Consider the following 15,210-nt stretch of genomic DNA (forward strand, 5'->3'; position numbering starts at 1 on the left):
GTACAGCCGATCTCGAGCTTTGCGAACAGAAAAAAACCGGCTTTCAAAATATATATTCGTACATATAGATAGATATAGATGACAGGGTAAGAATGTTACTCATACGCCATGTATGTATGTACTATTATTGATAATAAGTACCCTGCAAGAACAGTGACAATCATATGACCGGTAAAATGACGGACAATCCTGATAGAAATACTCGTCATTATAATATATACGCATTATAATATAGCGCAGAATACTTTGTATGAAAGTTTCCNTTTGTATGAAAGTTTCAATCAAAATATTAAGGGCAATGTGCAAAATTTGATGGAAAAAATCGTATACATGTGAATCATCAATGATATAAACGTTGGTCACAAATGAATAATCATGCTTGATGGGATCTTAGGTCAGTGTTGACAAATCATACTTGCTATAAAAGTTGGTCAAATATGACCGATCACAATTGATGGGTTTTGACGTCATATTAAACAAACATGAGCTTTTTTCTGCTCATAGCATTACTAACATTTTTTGTTTAATTTCAAAAACTTTCAATTTCATTTAAAATACTTATCCTTGATTTCNATATAAACGTTGGTCACAAATGAATAATCATGCTTGATGGGATCTTAGGTCAGTATTGACAAATCATACTTGCTATAAAAGTTGGTCAAATATGACTGATCACAATTTTGACGTCATATTAAACAAACATGAGCTTTTTTCTACTCATAGCATTACTAACATTTTTTGTTTAATTTCAAAAACTTTCAATTTCATTTAAAATACTTATCCTTGATTTCTTCGCACTTTCGACCGCGTCCTTTCGCTTCTAATATTTTTTAATTGTGATTTATAATAATGAACATATTTGTTTTTCTTGTGAACCTTTGCATCATCAGTGACAATCATATGACCGGTCAAATGTTAGTCACTGAAAAAATTCTTATTCTATCAGCATTGTCAATCATATGACAGGTAAAATGATTGCCACTGTTCTACCCGACTCGACTGGCATATACATTTTTGCATATGTGTTAGTTTTGTTTGTGAATGTGTTGGAGTTTTAGTCATTCGCGTCTTGTAGGGTAATTTCTTGACAAATATCAACACAAGGGTGAGCCGAAATACTCAAAGCGAAAAATAAAACACAAAAGAAAAAAGAACAAAAGTCTGGGGAACGTCCTGCTAGATAACAAGGCGAGAACAAAAGTTTTGAAAACTTAACGTTAAAAATGAGCGTCTGCGTGTTCGGTGGAAAAGTTTTTTCAGTGATTCTCAGATAATTCTAAGCCAGAGGAAAGCTGAATCATTTCAACTTCCAGGTCGTTTATCATTATAGTGAACTGTCCATTTATGGAACAATTTGTCATTTTCTGTGAAATAAAAGTTCGTGTCTTAAGTCTTTCGTTAACTTTATCTGCATAGCTATTCAGTTCTTTTTTGATTAACTTTAATATTCAAACATGTGAAAGTCATGGAACGCTATGAGATAGTTCAGAGAAGATTAGTTCCTTTTTCGTTCTCTGTAAGAAAGTACCTGGGACTTTAGCTCCCAAATTGGTCTTCGAGAGAAAGTTCNGAAAAGTTTTTTCAGTGATTCTCAGATAATTCTAAGCCAGAGGAAAGCTGGATCATTTCAACTTCCAGGTCGTTTATCATTATAGTGAACTGTCCATTTATGGAACAATTTGTCATTTTCTGTGAAATAAAAGTTCGTGTCTTAAGCCTTTCGTTAACTTTATCTGCATAGCTATTCAGTTCTTTTTTGATTAACTTTAATATTCAAACATGTGAAAGTCATGGAACGCTATGAGACAGTTCAGAGAAGATTAGTTCCTTTTTCGTTCTCTGTAAGAAAGTACCTGGGACTTTAGCTCCCAAATTGGTCTTCGAGAGAAAGTTGCTTAGAATTCTTTTCTCGTTTTTTACTTTACCAAAACGTTCAGGAGAAATTTGTTAGCATTTTGTTCTCTTAGAAATGTCTCCGAAAGTGTTGTTCCCATTTGGTTCTCTCTGGAAACGTTCCACAGGGTTTTGTTCTTATATAATTCTCAATGAGAACGTTCAGCTCAGTTTTGTTCTGATTTTGGCTTTGGTTTTGACGCGTTCTTGGGAACAAAACTACGAGAACGACATTTAGTTTCGATCATACATTTTATTCTCGGTCCCTGTTTTAAAATATTCATATTTAATACTCGTTAAAATANCATTTAGTTTCGATCATACATTTTGTTCTCGGTCCCTGTTTTAAAATATTCATATTTAATACTCTTTAAAATATACATTCATACNCTTGGGAACAAAACTACGAGAACGACATTTAGTTTCGATCATACATTTTATTCTCGGTCCCTGTTTTAAAATATTCATATTTAATACTCGTTAAAATATACATTCATACATACATATGTACACATGCATGTATGTATATGCATTTACTAAAATTAGAAGGTTGAATTTAAGTACAGAAATTAATGTTTTAATTTACCTCTCTTGTCTGCGTCTACTCAGGCTAGCGGATTGGTTTACATAGTCGCGTACATTCTGGACAAAAAAAAAATATATATTAAAAAAATTTGNGCGGATTGGTTTACATAGTCGCGTACATTCTGGACAAAAAAAAAATATATTAAAAAAATTTTTCTCACTGAGAAAATATTTATCCTCACCAAAAAGATTATACAAGAAGCTTTAGGTCGCGTTACCCGGGTGTTTTTCGTTTAAACGGCATCAACATATGTATATTACCTNCAACATATGTATATTACCCGGGTACCGGTCAAATCGGGTAATATCCGGCTAGCCGGGCTTCTAGTACATTTAGACCCAGTACTGGTTCGCGATAAATCTCTTTTGAATGCAAACAACTGGCGAATTTAACTTGGCGATGTCCTAGGAAGTGTCAATTGCCCCCCGTTGCATCCCTTTTTCGACAGTTCCGAAATATTCCTAAATTCTTTAGGTCCGACACAATTCTAAAATCGACAGACGAAAGAAAAGAGTATCGTGATTTTTCAATCTTTTTGGCTATTTCGTGTGTGCGATTTTAAATTACTTTTNACTGGCGAATTTAACATGGCGATGTCCTAGGAAGTGTCAATTGCCCCCCTTTGCATCCCTTTTTCGACAGTTCCGAAATATTCCTAAATTCTTTAGGTCCGACCCAATTCTAAAATCGACAGACGAAAGAAAAGAGTATCGTGAGTTTTTCAATCTGTTTGGCTATTTCGTGTGTGCGATTTTAAATTACTTTCGAAGAAATGTGTTTCCAATTTGAAATTAAATTTGTTTGAATGATTGTAAGAAATGTTCGTTTACATACCTTTGGATGTAGCTGAGTTTGCAAAGGCGTTTGCTGTTATTGGTTATATTGCAGAAGGTCTCAAGATGTGAATATGAAAAAGGATCAGCGAAGTGCAGAATGGAAGCATATTTGAACGAAAACGCCGCCAAAAACATATCTATGTAAAGTAAACAAGCCCCCGCTGCATCCCTTTTTCGATAGTTCCGAACTAGAAGTTCTAAATTTGACAGATAAGATCTAGTTCGTGCTACATCCATTTTTCTATAGTTTCGAACCAATTCTAAATTCGTCCCCTTAAATATAGATTTCTAATGGAAAAAGTGAAATAAAATAGTTTTTTAAAAGTACCACATTTCGCTGATTTTGGACTGGTGGGGATTTAGTTATTATCGGACTGGTTTGTTTTTGGAACTAAAAATTTGATTTACTAGTCCGGGGTACCCTGCAGGGTATGTACACCAAGCATGCGGAGCGGTCACAACACACGAATACATACATACATAGTACATGTTTATCTGTAAACAATATAACTAAAATTTAAAAAAACAGAAGTATAGTACACAAAATCAGAAAAATACCCAATTTAAGCGAGTATAGCCTAGGCAACACTAGTTTGCCTGAAAAGCGGGGCTAGCCGGTATTATACGGAGCAGTCCTCTTTTTTATTATTACCTTCCTTTTATTAGCTCGGGATGTAACTATGTAATATTGATGCGCCTAAAAGATGCAGCGATTTCTATTCTCATACCTGATGACAGTACGCATGGCAATAATAATAGGGAGGTTTTAGTTTTTTAAACTACAATTTTATTGTCAATTGTCCTGGTAATTTATTTTATACGAGATACGTTAATAATTATTGTTCATATACGAAACTACGGAAAAAATATTTTGCTGATTGTATCTTCATGAAGAAACTCCTACTAAATAAGAAGGCTACCATGAGAATGTTGGGAAAGTAAAGAAGGTCGCAAGGATGGAAGGGAAGTGGAATCCTTCAAAGGTTCGCTTTGCAATTCAGCTCGTTCCGGATGCTATTCACTGCATTGCGCTTGGCCGCAAAATAATCCGTTGAATACCACTCGTGCTGACTACTAGCTATGGAAAAATATTCTACAAATGTGTGATGTTAGAAATGAATATTTATGTGCTGTTTTTACAAATATTCGATAAATCAAATAAAGATGCTGTTTCAGGGCTAATAAATCTGGGATCATTGAGAGAGGTTTTAAAATCTAGCTTTTGTGGAAAAAATTGCCTACATTATTGTTTGCCCCGTATGCATAACTACTTAATCGTGCAATAATGTTTCAGGGCTATACATTCGTTCTAGGATTAATATAAATCCAAATACGATAATACCGTATTTATGTAATTACATATTCATATCATCATCCACACAAACACACATATGGAAGTCATACAAATATATTTTCACTTTGAAATTTTACAGATATTTGACGCTAGCCTGAACGACTGGCGGGTACTAGATGAGAAAACGCATACCGATGTTATTGAGAGAATCGTTGAAACGCCCAAAAAGACAATTTATGTAGACGAGTATGTAGAAATCGAAAAGAATGTAGAAATAACGGAAGACAGTGAAAATGTTACCAATAAAAGTACTAACACATCAAAGAGGAAGGACATTACCACAAATGTATACGATGAAGTTGATGAGGTTAGGAAAGAAAGGCTGACTTCAAATGACTCAAAAATCGTAAGCTGTCAATTTAATGAATGAAAAGTTAAGTTACACTAATGTATTTGTATATTGTAACAGCGTGGAGTCGATAGAAAGGAATCATTTGGTTCAAAACATACGGAAATGTGCATTTGTGAAATTTGTACGTGTGGGTAAGTGTCACCAACAATGGTAATTATTATAAATGTGGCTAAATACTAAAATTTGCTTGATCATTGTTTAAAAAAAAATATTGCTACGTATATTTACATATGTATTTGCAGTATATGTACACACATAAATGCATATACATAAGTACAATACATACGGTGACCAGGTTTGTGAGGCCAAAAAGCGGAACTTATAAAGCATCGAATCCGAACATACAATTTGGTGTTTAGAATAAAAAGACACAACGTTTTTTAATACAGCTTTATTTAAAACAAAACAAAGAGAATAAAACTTGAAAAATTATATGGAAAATACATTTTGACGAGTTTTGGCTACCTTCGTTTGTTAAAAAACGTTTATTATTTTTTATGATAAGGTATAACTTACTAGTTAAAAAAAAAAACATGTACCAAAATCAAATATTCAAGTTTTGTAGAACATTAGTAGATTTTCTAGGATTGTTCAAAACAATGCAGTTGTAGTTTTGCAGCCCATTCAATTTTGGTATAATAAAGTGCAAGTGTGAAGTACCTTGGACTTACCGCTGATTTTTTGGCAATTTTTTGTTCGCGCATTTTCTTCCATCCAAATAAATTCCAAAAATTTCTTGATTGGAGAAAATTACAACACCTTCCAGGATCAGTCCAGCGCCCTCGTTTTGACCTGCGGGCTATGTCAGGGCCACAGGCGCTGATATTATTAAGATAACATTCAAGTTAAAAACGGCACATGAAATATTCGTTTGGATTGTATTGAATTGCATTTAATAAATCACTATGAATTGCAAAATATTAATAATTAGTAGGACTCGGAATCTCATGTACAGTAAGTAAAATATGCAATTAAAACATATTTTCCTAATATGTTACTGCCAGTGCAAAAATACTAAATAACACATGTATTTTAACAAGAAAATATCGAAAACCATTCACTTCGAAATATTTATGTATAAAATTAGTTTTTAATCTAGCAGACAGTTACAATTTTGAGTGAATAGAAACAATGACAGTTTAATAGTGGTTCAGATGAAGGTTTTGTTGGTTTAAGTGGTGACAATCAATTAGCAAGTTTGCTATTTTGATTCCAGAGCTCGTATAACGTACAGCTATTTGGCGGCTTTAATGAATTTCAGTACGTCATACAGAGATAAGCAGCTGCACTCTAAAACATTCTGCAGGAATGGCTTGCCGATTGTCTTAAGCCTCATCCTTGCGAGGGCTGGAGGTGACAGGTAATAAGATCAACGGAAATAAGGTGAATTGACCTTATTTCCCACCTTGTTGTGAAATAAAATCAATTGACATTATTACCTTTTCAAAAGCGAAATAAAATCCATTGACATTATTGCTCTTTCAAACATTAAATTTTCTTAGCTTCGCGGCGGCCCACGTCCGCGCGCCACACCGCGCGAGTCGCAAAACCGGCGCGCCACGACCAGTGTTACCGTTGTGCGACTAAAGTGTCAAATTGACACTTTTTGGAGATCGATGCCCCTGACACCGACTTTTTAAAAATAGGCTCATTTTGAAACTTTTCCAAAAAAATCCTAATGCAAAATATGCATATTTTTTTTTTTTTTGTAATATACATACGCCTCATCAATAGGTTATTATTTTAAGAGAAAAAACAATTTTTTATAGAAAATGATCTCCATTAACAATTTATTAAGCCCCAAAGTCATAGATGAAATAAAGTCTACTCTAAACAGNCATCAATAGGTTATTATTTTAAGAGAAAAAACAATTTTTTATAGAAAATGCTCTCCATTAACAATTTATTAAGCCCCAAAGTCATAGATGAAATAAAGTCTACTCTAAACAGTTTTTTTGGCAGATTTTCCGTAGAAAACGCTAAAACTAACGTTAGAGTCGATTTTATTTCGATTATGAGTATGCGCTAATAAGTTTCGAAAGATAAAATAATGAAAGTCTTTACATAAATGGTATAAACGATTTAAATGACTTGAACACACTTTTCTACGGCTGTGACACTTTTTTTGCGACTTTCGAAAATTTTTCAGCGGTAACACTGGCCCAACACGTCACGCTACACCGCGTTCCTTCCCCCCTTCCCCCTCTCCCACCGTGTTGTAACGCAAGTAGATTTATATTTTGTATTTGTTGAAATGAAATATTTATATATTCACATATATTTTACGTATCGAGGGCTTATATTCAATAATACCCTCCATCTGCACACTTTTCACAAAGATGAGATTCTGATATAAAAATCGGTGACAGGTAATAAGATCAACGGAAATAAGGTCAGTTGACTTGATTTCGCTCCAGCGTGCGAACCTTACCTTTTCAAAAGCGAAATAAAATCCATTCACATTATTGCTCTTTCAAACATTAAATTTGCTTAGCTTTGCTAGCGCCCCGCGCGACCGGCGCACCACACCACGTCACGCTACGCTACATTTTTATATTTGTAAGTCATTGGAAGATTTCTGCTGTGTTTTGTCAATAACTTGTCTGCAGTAAAAAAGTNCACGTCCGCGCGCCACACCGCGCGAGTCGCAAAACCGGCGCGCCACGACCAGTGTTACCGTTGTGCGACTAAAGTGTCAAATTGACACTTTTTGGAGATCGATGCCCCTGACACCGACTTTTTAAAAATAGGCTCATTTTGAAACTTTTCCAAAAAAATCCTAATGCAAAATATGCATATTTTTTTTTTTTTTGTAATATACATACGCCTCATCAATAGGTTATTATTTTAAGAGAAAAAACAATTTTTTATAGAAAATGCTCTCCATTAACAATTTATTAAGCCCCAAAGTCATAGATGAAATAAAGTCTACTCTAAACAGTTTTTTTGGCAGATTTTCCGTAGAAAACGCTAAAACTAACGTTAGAGTCGATTTTATTTCGATTATGAGTATGCGCTAATAAGTTTCGAAAGATAAAATAATGAAAGTCTTTACATAAATGGTATAAACGATTTAAATGACTTGAACACACTTTTCTACGGCTGTGACACTTTTTTTGCGACTTTCGAAAATTTTTCAGCGGTAACACTGGCCCAACACGTCACGCTACACCGCGTTCCTTCCCCCCTTCCCCCTCTCCCACCGTGTTGTAACGCAAGTAGATTTATATTTTGTATTTGTTGAAATGAAATATTTATATATTCACATATATTTTACGTATCGAGGGCTTATATTCAATAATACCCTCCATCTGCACACTTTTCACAAAGATGAGATTCTGATATAAAAATCGGTGACAGGTAATAAGATCAACGGAAATAAGGTCAGTTGACTTGATTTCGCTCCAGCGTGCGAACCTTACCTTTTCAAAAGCGAAATAAAATCCATTCACATTATTGCTCTTTCAAACATTAAATTTGCTTAGCTTTGCTAGCGCCCCGCGCGACCGGCGCACCACACCACGTCACGCTACGCTACATTTTTATATTTGTAAGTCATTGGAAGATTTCTGCTGTGTTTTGTCAATAACTTGTCTGCAGTAAAAAAGTATATAATTTGTGTTTCAAAAGTGTGTAAAAACCAATCAATTAACTTACATGATCTCCGATATTAAATAATCAATAATTGCTTATACCCGCATTTTGCCACATTGGCTTGAATTTGCCATCTAATAAATAGTGTCGTCGTTCTCCTTAGTTGCTTTTAAATGATGTCGTCACAAATTGCTGGCGGAGACATGAATACAGTGTAAGAAACATTCCGAATTCATTACAAATATGCTATTTATTTTAAATTAATTTGTTTCTTCAATTTAATAGTGTTCGCCTTATTTTTGTGGAAACGAAACATTTTTTGCAAGTTCTGGATCATTTCTACACTATTTCTTCAAATATTGCTCGTATTCCAGCTGCGTTTTGCGTTTGGTTTTTCGCATCGTGTTTTTACTATATTCGTAATTTTAAATTTTTTAATAAAATCAATTGGTGGTAGTTCATGATTGTGTGTGGATTGATACCACACTGAGGATTTGGCAATAACCTTTTTCATGTATTAAAAAACAACACGTACGGGGCAATGTTTATTGTAAGAAAAACATTTTTTTTCTATGAATCGACATACTTTAAGGCATTGTTGACGCTATTTCCATTTGAATGAGGAAATAGCGTCAATGACTTTATTTCCAAATTTTTGCTGACTTTATTTCGCTTTTGATAAGGCACCACCCTGGAGCGAAATAAAGTCAATTGACCTTATTTCCATTGATCTTGTTACATGCCACCAGGGCTGGACACTCGCACAGGAAGTGTTCAACTGTCTTTTTTGAGCTTGGGTCATCGCAACTGCGACAGAACCTGTTGAAGGGAAATCTAATCCTTTCGGTATGTACCAGAACGGGCCAGTATCTTGTGCAGTAACTTTTTAGGGATCTTCTTTGCTCATTCCTAAGAGAGCTTTGGTTTTAAGTGGGTCGTAGGACACCCAGAACTGCCGGGTAATCCTGTACGATCCTGTACGGTTTCATTTCTGCTTGGAATTGCTAGTTCCTCTGTTGCCTTGTTTCCACAAAAGAGTCTTTTTCCCAGGACCCATATTAGGGTGATCAAAGATAAAGGCCCGCTCACTCCTACAGTCCTCTGATAGTTGAGATCTAACGGAGGTGGAAGAGAGTGCCTTAATACCCGCTTGGCCATCCGAGAAGATATTCAGATGAATATTTGGGAAAAAATTATAGGTAATTTCTTTGTCAAGAGATTTCGCACTAAATTTAAATGGTTGTAAATATACTAAAATATGCGCAATTAGAATGCAAAAACAGCTTTTTTGCAAAGTATGCAAAACCACGCATTTACTGCAAAATATTCAAAAACATGCACTAACGATTGAGTGGCATTTTAAAGGAAATTTCATGATTCGTAAAGATAACTTAACCATTTCCATTTGAACATGCATTTGCAAGAGATTCCGAGCCCTAGTAATTAGCAATAGAGAAGCAGATCCATATTAGCTTCAATCATACATATGTACGATCAGCTTATAAATAGATATATGCCATGAGGTGTATCACTATTTCGATTCATTTTTATTTCCTTTCATACTGCAGAAATTTGTATTATTTTTTAACTATATTAGTATTCTTATTCGTGTTCGTGATCGTCTTGGCATTATCTTCGTCTTCGGATTTGTGCATAAGTTAGCTAAAACTATGTTCACATATCAATATTATCTCAATCAAAGCTCGTTTTTTAATCACCCCGTTTACACAGGCAAATCTCAGATTATTAGCCGTCAAATTTCTTGTGTTTGTTATTCTCACATCTCAAGGAAAAGTTATGTTTCTTCTCTGTGTCACCGAGATCACGTTTTTCTGCTATAATAAGCAATATAAATATATTTTAACTTAACATTTTATTAAAAATACCTTTACAAACCTCTTTTACTTGCTAGCGTACATTTTTGTTTACTTTTACATTTGGCATTTCTCCTCTCTTTCGCAAAAACAATCGAAAATTTGTATTATTTTTTAACTATATTAGTATTCTTATTCGTGTTCGTGATCGTCTTGGCATTATCTTCGTCTTCGGATTTGTGCATAAGTTAGCTAAAACTATGTTCACATATCAATATTATCTCAATCAAAGCTCGTTTTTAATCACCCCGTTTACACAGGCAAATCTCAGATTATTAGCCGTCAAATTTCTTGTGTTTGTTATTCTCACATCTCAAGGAAAAGTTATGTTTCTTCTCTGTGTCACCGAGATCACGTTTTTCTGCTATAATAAGCAATATAAATATATTTTAACTTAACATTTTATTAAAAATACCTTTACAAACCTCTTTTACTTGCTAGCGTACATTTTTGTTTACTTTTACATTTGGCATTTCTCCTCTCTTTCGCAAAAACAATCGATAAAACTAGGATGGACACCGAAAAGTTATCGGTTAAATCTGAGATTATTTTGTAATTACAGATTAACAAGGGACGAATTTTATATGGCTAATCTCTTGTTATAATTCCAGATTAGGGTGTTAAGCTCGAAAATGAGGATAAGCTACTTACAGTCAGTAAATAAAGTTTAGGTACAGCGATTTTTTTACAATACGGGCAACTATTTTTTAAATATTTTATTTTTCGCAAATTTTTTATAAAAATATGGTTAATTCTACAACAAAAACCCCAAAAAGGAAAGTTCCAAACCTTGTGCAAAATTAAAGAAAATTCTGCAAAATTTCATTCAAATATTGCACTTTTTATTTACGCTCTCTAGAAAAAATTTGAGTATGCAGTTTTTTAGCCCATTCAATTTTAGTATAATAAAGTGCAAGTATGAGGAAGCTAGGACTTACCATTGATTTTTGGAAAATTTTTTTGTTGAAGGTGTCGCACATTTTTTCCATATAAAAAAAATTATCAAACATTATTTTATATGGAGAAAATGAGCGACACCTTCAACAAAAAAAAAATTCCTAAAAATCAGTGGTAAGTCTAGCCACCACAAACTTGCACTTTGTTATACTGGAATTGAATGGGCTAAAAAACTGCATACCCAACTTCTTTCTAGAGAGCGTAAATAAAAAGTGCAATATTTGAATGAAATTTTGCGGAATTTGCTTTAATTTTGCACAAGGTTCGGAACCCTGATTTTTGGGTTTTTTGTTGTAGAATTGACCATATTTTTATAAAAAATTATCGAAAAATAAAATATTTAAAAAATAGTTGCCCGTATTGTAAAAAATTCGCTGTACTTAAACTTTATTGACTGACTGTATATGTGAACCTAGTATAAGACTTCTAAAAAAGCTGGCAACTCTCCTAAATATAGTTAAGAAATAAACCAGTCTCTTGCGTCTGATATTGTGATACCTTTGTACATACATATTTCATGTGCCTTATTAATTAAGTTTAATTTGATTTTTTTTTAAATACGTGACAACGCTCCTAAATACAGTTTAGAAATAAAGCCTCTTTAAACCCATTTCATTTTATATCCATATTTTTAATAATGGCTTTAACTTATTTGTTGCAGCAGGGGTTTTTGCTGCTTTTGATATAAACGTTTAAACGAAAACGTACAAAGGTTCGGGACTATAAACTCCGGCAAGTTAGTAGCTATAGCGAAAATGAAACAGGTGTTACTGGCTGTGGTTTTCGAACGACTGACTTTAATGAGTATAAGTATGATGGTACAACAACTTTATAAGTTCATGGGGTTGTCATACACAGCATATTAGGCACTAACTTATGTACATTACGAAATTCATCTAGATAATTCAAAAAAAGGTATTAAAGTATTAAAAGTAATAGTAGAAGTGCAACTTAATATTTCAATGTAATTGTGATCTGCCCGAACATACCGGCCCCGTTGACACGACCAGTGTCGTTCAATGCAAAGGTAGTAATGCCAGCTTAAGGGCCTTATTCTGTATCACGAACGATAGGCAAACCAAACGATTCGTCTGCAGACGACAACCTCTCTGATTGCGATTTTAAGCTCTATCGGTCGCCTTCGTCTTGCTTTTCATACATTACGTTGCAATGGTCTCGGTTGCATTTAAACCGGCTAAAATGATGACGCCGGACTAATTTTTGAAGCATGCCCCTGCAGACGAATCGTTCGTGTTGCCTATCGTTCGTGAATAAGGCTGTATGTATAGCACGGCGAATGATACCATTGCATGTTCGTATATTTGCAACACGCACCATTCCATCGGTCCCTGTAACCACTTCTGTGGGGGAAAATTGTCCTCGTGGACGATCACTATGGAACCAACCTCGACGTTGCGCTGAGGTTTCGACCATTTGGCTCTGCTTTGAAGCTCTAGCAGATACTCTCGCCGGAATGCACACCAGAATCGATCCTTTAGGCAAGATATGCGTTGACTTCGCCTTGAGTACGGCGGGTTCTCGTCGTTGGTGGAAGGCTCGGGTACGGCTTAGAGTGCGCAACCGATTAGAAAATGCGCTGGTGTAAGTGCCTCCCCGTCGTTGGGGTCTTCGGACATAGGAGCTATTGGTCTTGAATTTAGGATGGCTTCGATTTCCACTAACACGGTGGTCAACTCTTCGAAAGTTAAATTGGCGTGCGCGATGGTACGATGGAGCAGGTTCTTTGTAGGTTTTACTGCTGCCTCCCACAAACCGCCGAAGTGAGGAGCGCGCGGGGGGATGAATTCGAACTTGACGCCTTGATCCGCGGCGAAGTCCAGTATTTCCCTTCGCTTCGCTTCGATGAAGAACATTTCGTGTAGCTCCCCCAACTTGGCTTCGGCTCCGACGAAATTTGTGGCGTTGTCGCACACGACCTTCTCCGGTAGTGCTCTCCTCCCGATGAACCTTTTGAAGCAATAAATAAAAGAATTCGTGGACAGATCAGAAACCGCTTCTATGCGGACAGCTTTGGACGAAAAACAAACAAACACAGCTACATAAGTTTTGTAGGGAGGCTTGCCACGAATTTTATACCATGTATAAATTGGGCCACAAAAATCAATGCCGGATATTAAGAACGGTCTTACAGATAATAGTCGGTCCTTACGCAAATTTCCCATTATTTGGGTCAGCAACTTTGGCTTGTACCTAAAGCAATGGGTGCAACTATATACCACCTTTCGAGCTACTTCTCTTGCGTTTATCGACCAAAGTTTTAAACGCATTAATCCGACCAGAACTCTTGGCCCAGCATGGCAATTAGTCACATGTAAATAAGGGTGACAGGTAATAAGATCAACGAAAATAAGGTCAATTGACTTTATTCCCCCCCCCTTCCCCGTCTCCCGCCATGCTGTAAAGCAGGTAGATATATTTTTTGTATACGTTGAAATAAAATTTTTATATATTTTATACATCGAGGGCTTATATTCAATAAAATACAGTACAGATAGAGGGCACTTTTCACAAAGATGAGATTCTGATATAAAAATCGACCTAAGCTTTAACTGTCATCAGTGATATTAATGCTACGTTATATAACGACAGGTAATAAGTCCCAGATGGTTTCTAAAATCACAAATTAGTTTTTGTGCAAATTGCAGATAGAGGTTATTAATGAATTCAAGCCCTCGATATTTCACATTTTTATATTTGTAAGTTGTTAGAAGCAGGGATGCCAACTTGGCTCAAACCGTGCCATTTGTCCCGATTTTACTTCAAATGGCACTTAATTTTTCAATTTGGCACAAAGTGCCAAAATGGCACTTTTGTAAAAAAATAACATTTTAATACATTTTTGTGAAATCCTATGCTAGCACTTCTTTTTCTCAACTAAAAGTTTCTAATTTATAAAGGCTATTCAACTGGTTTATCTTATTTTATCATTGCAATTTTGTTTGGAAAATTAAGCTTTGTTTTATTGCTTAATGTGAATGATTAAAAGGAATGACACCTTTTTTGGCACTTTTATTTTTCTATTTGGCACATTTTGGCACTTTTTTATCCTCAATAGGGCACCTCATAACTAAGGAGAGTTGGCAGCCCTGATTAGAAGATTTCTGCTGTGTTTTGGGGCAACAACTTGTCTGCAGTAAAAAAGCATATAATTTGTGTTTCAAAAGTGTGTGAAAACCAATCAATTAACTTATATGATCTCGGTTCCGATATTAAATAATCAATAATTGTATATACCCACATTTTGGCACATTAGCTCGTTGAATGTGCCATCTAATAAATAGTGTCGTCGTTCTCCTTAGCTGCTTTTAAATGATGTCGTCACAAATTGCTGGCGGAGACATGAATACAGTGTAAGAAAATTCTTTTTCTATAATTGTTTCCTTATAGAAAGGTTGGTTTCTTTTCCACCTTAGACATTCCGAATTAGTTCAAAATATGCTAATGTAAAACACAGAATTCTTTCAGTGTTCCTCCGGGGTTTTTGGACATGGACTGTTTCTTCAATTTAATAGTGTTCGCTTTATTTTTGTGGAAACGAAACATGGTTTGGAAGTTATGGATCATTTCTACACTCTTTTTTTCAAATATTTCTCGTATTCCAGCTGTGCGCAGGCGTTTAGTTTTTCGCATCGTGTGTTCGTAATATCCGTTTTTTTAATAAAATCAATTGGTGGTAGTTCATGATTGGATTGTGGATTGATACCACACTGAGAATTTGGCAATAACCTTTTTCATGTATTAAA

General features: G+C 35.0%; 1 protein-coding gene across 1 annotated transcript in view; it reads left to right on the top strand.

Annotated features, from left to right (window-relative positions):
* The window catches only part of Sdb (SAXO downstream of blistered), a 53,006-nt gene that overhangs the window by 12,545 nt on the left and 25,251 nt on the right, over positions 1 to 15,210 (top strand). Inside the window, exons 2-3 of the mRNA XM_017610964.1 lie at positions 4,749 to 5,015; positions 5,079 to 5,152. Coding sequence (XP_017466453.1) covers positions 4,749 to 5,015; positions 5,079 to 5,152 — 341 coding nt within the window. The remainder of the gene's footprint in view (positions 1 to 4,748; positions 5,016 to 5,078; positions 5,153 to 15,210) is intronic.

This window comes from Rhagoletis zephyria, unplaced genomic scaffold (assembly GCF_001687245.7).
Source record: "Rhagoletis zephyria isolate East Lansing unplaced genomic scaffold, Rhagoletis_zephyria_1.1 Rzeph_scaffold_00357, whole genome shotgun sequence".
In the NCBI taxonomy this organism is placed as follows: domain Eukaryota; kingdom Metazoa; phylum Arthropoda; class Insecta; order Diptera; family Tephritidae; genus Rhagoletis; species Rhagoletis zephyria.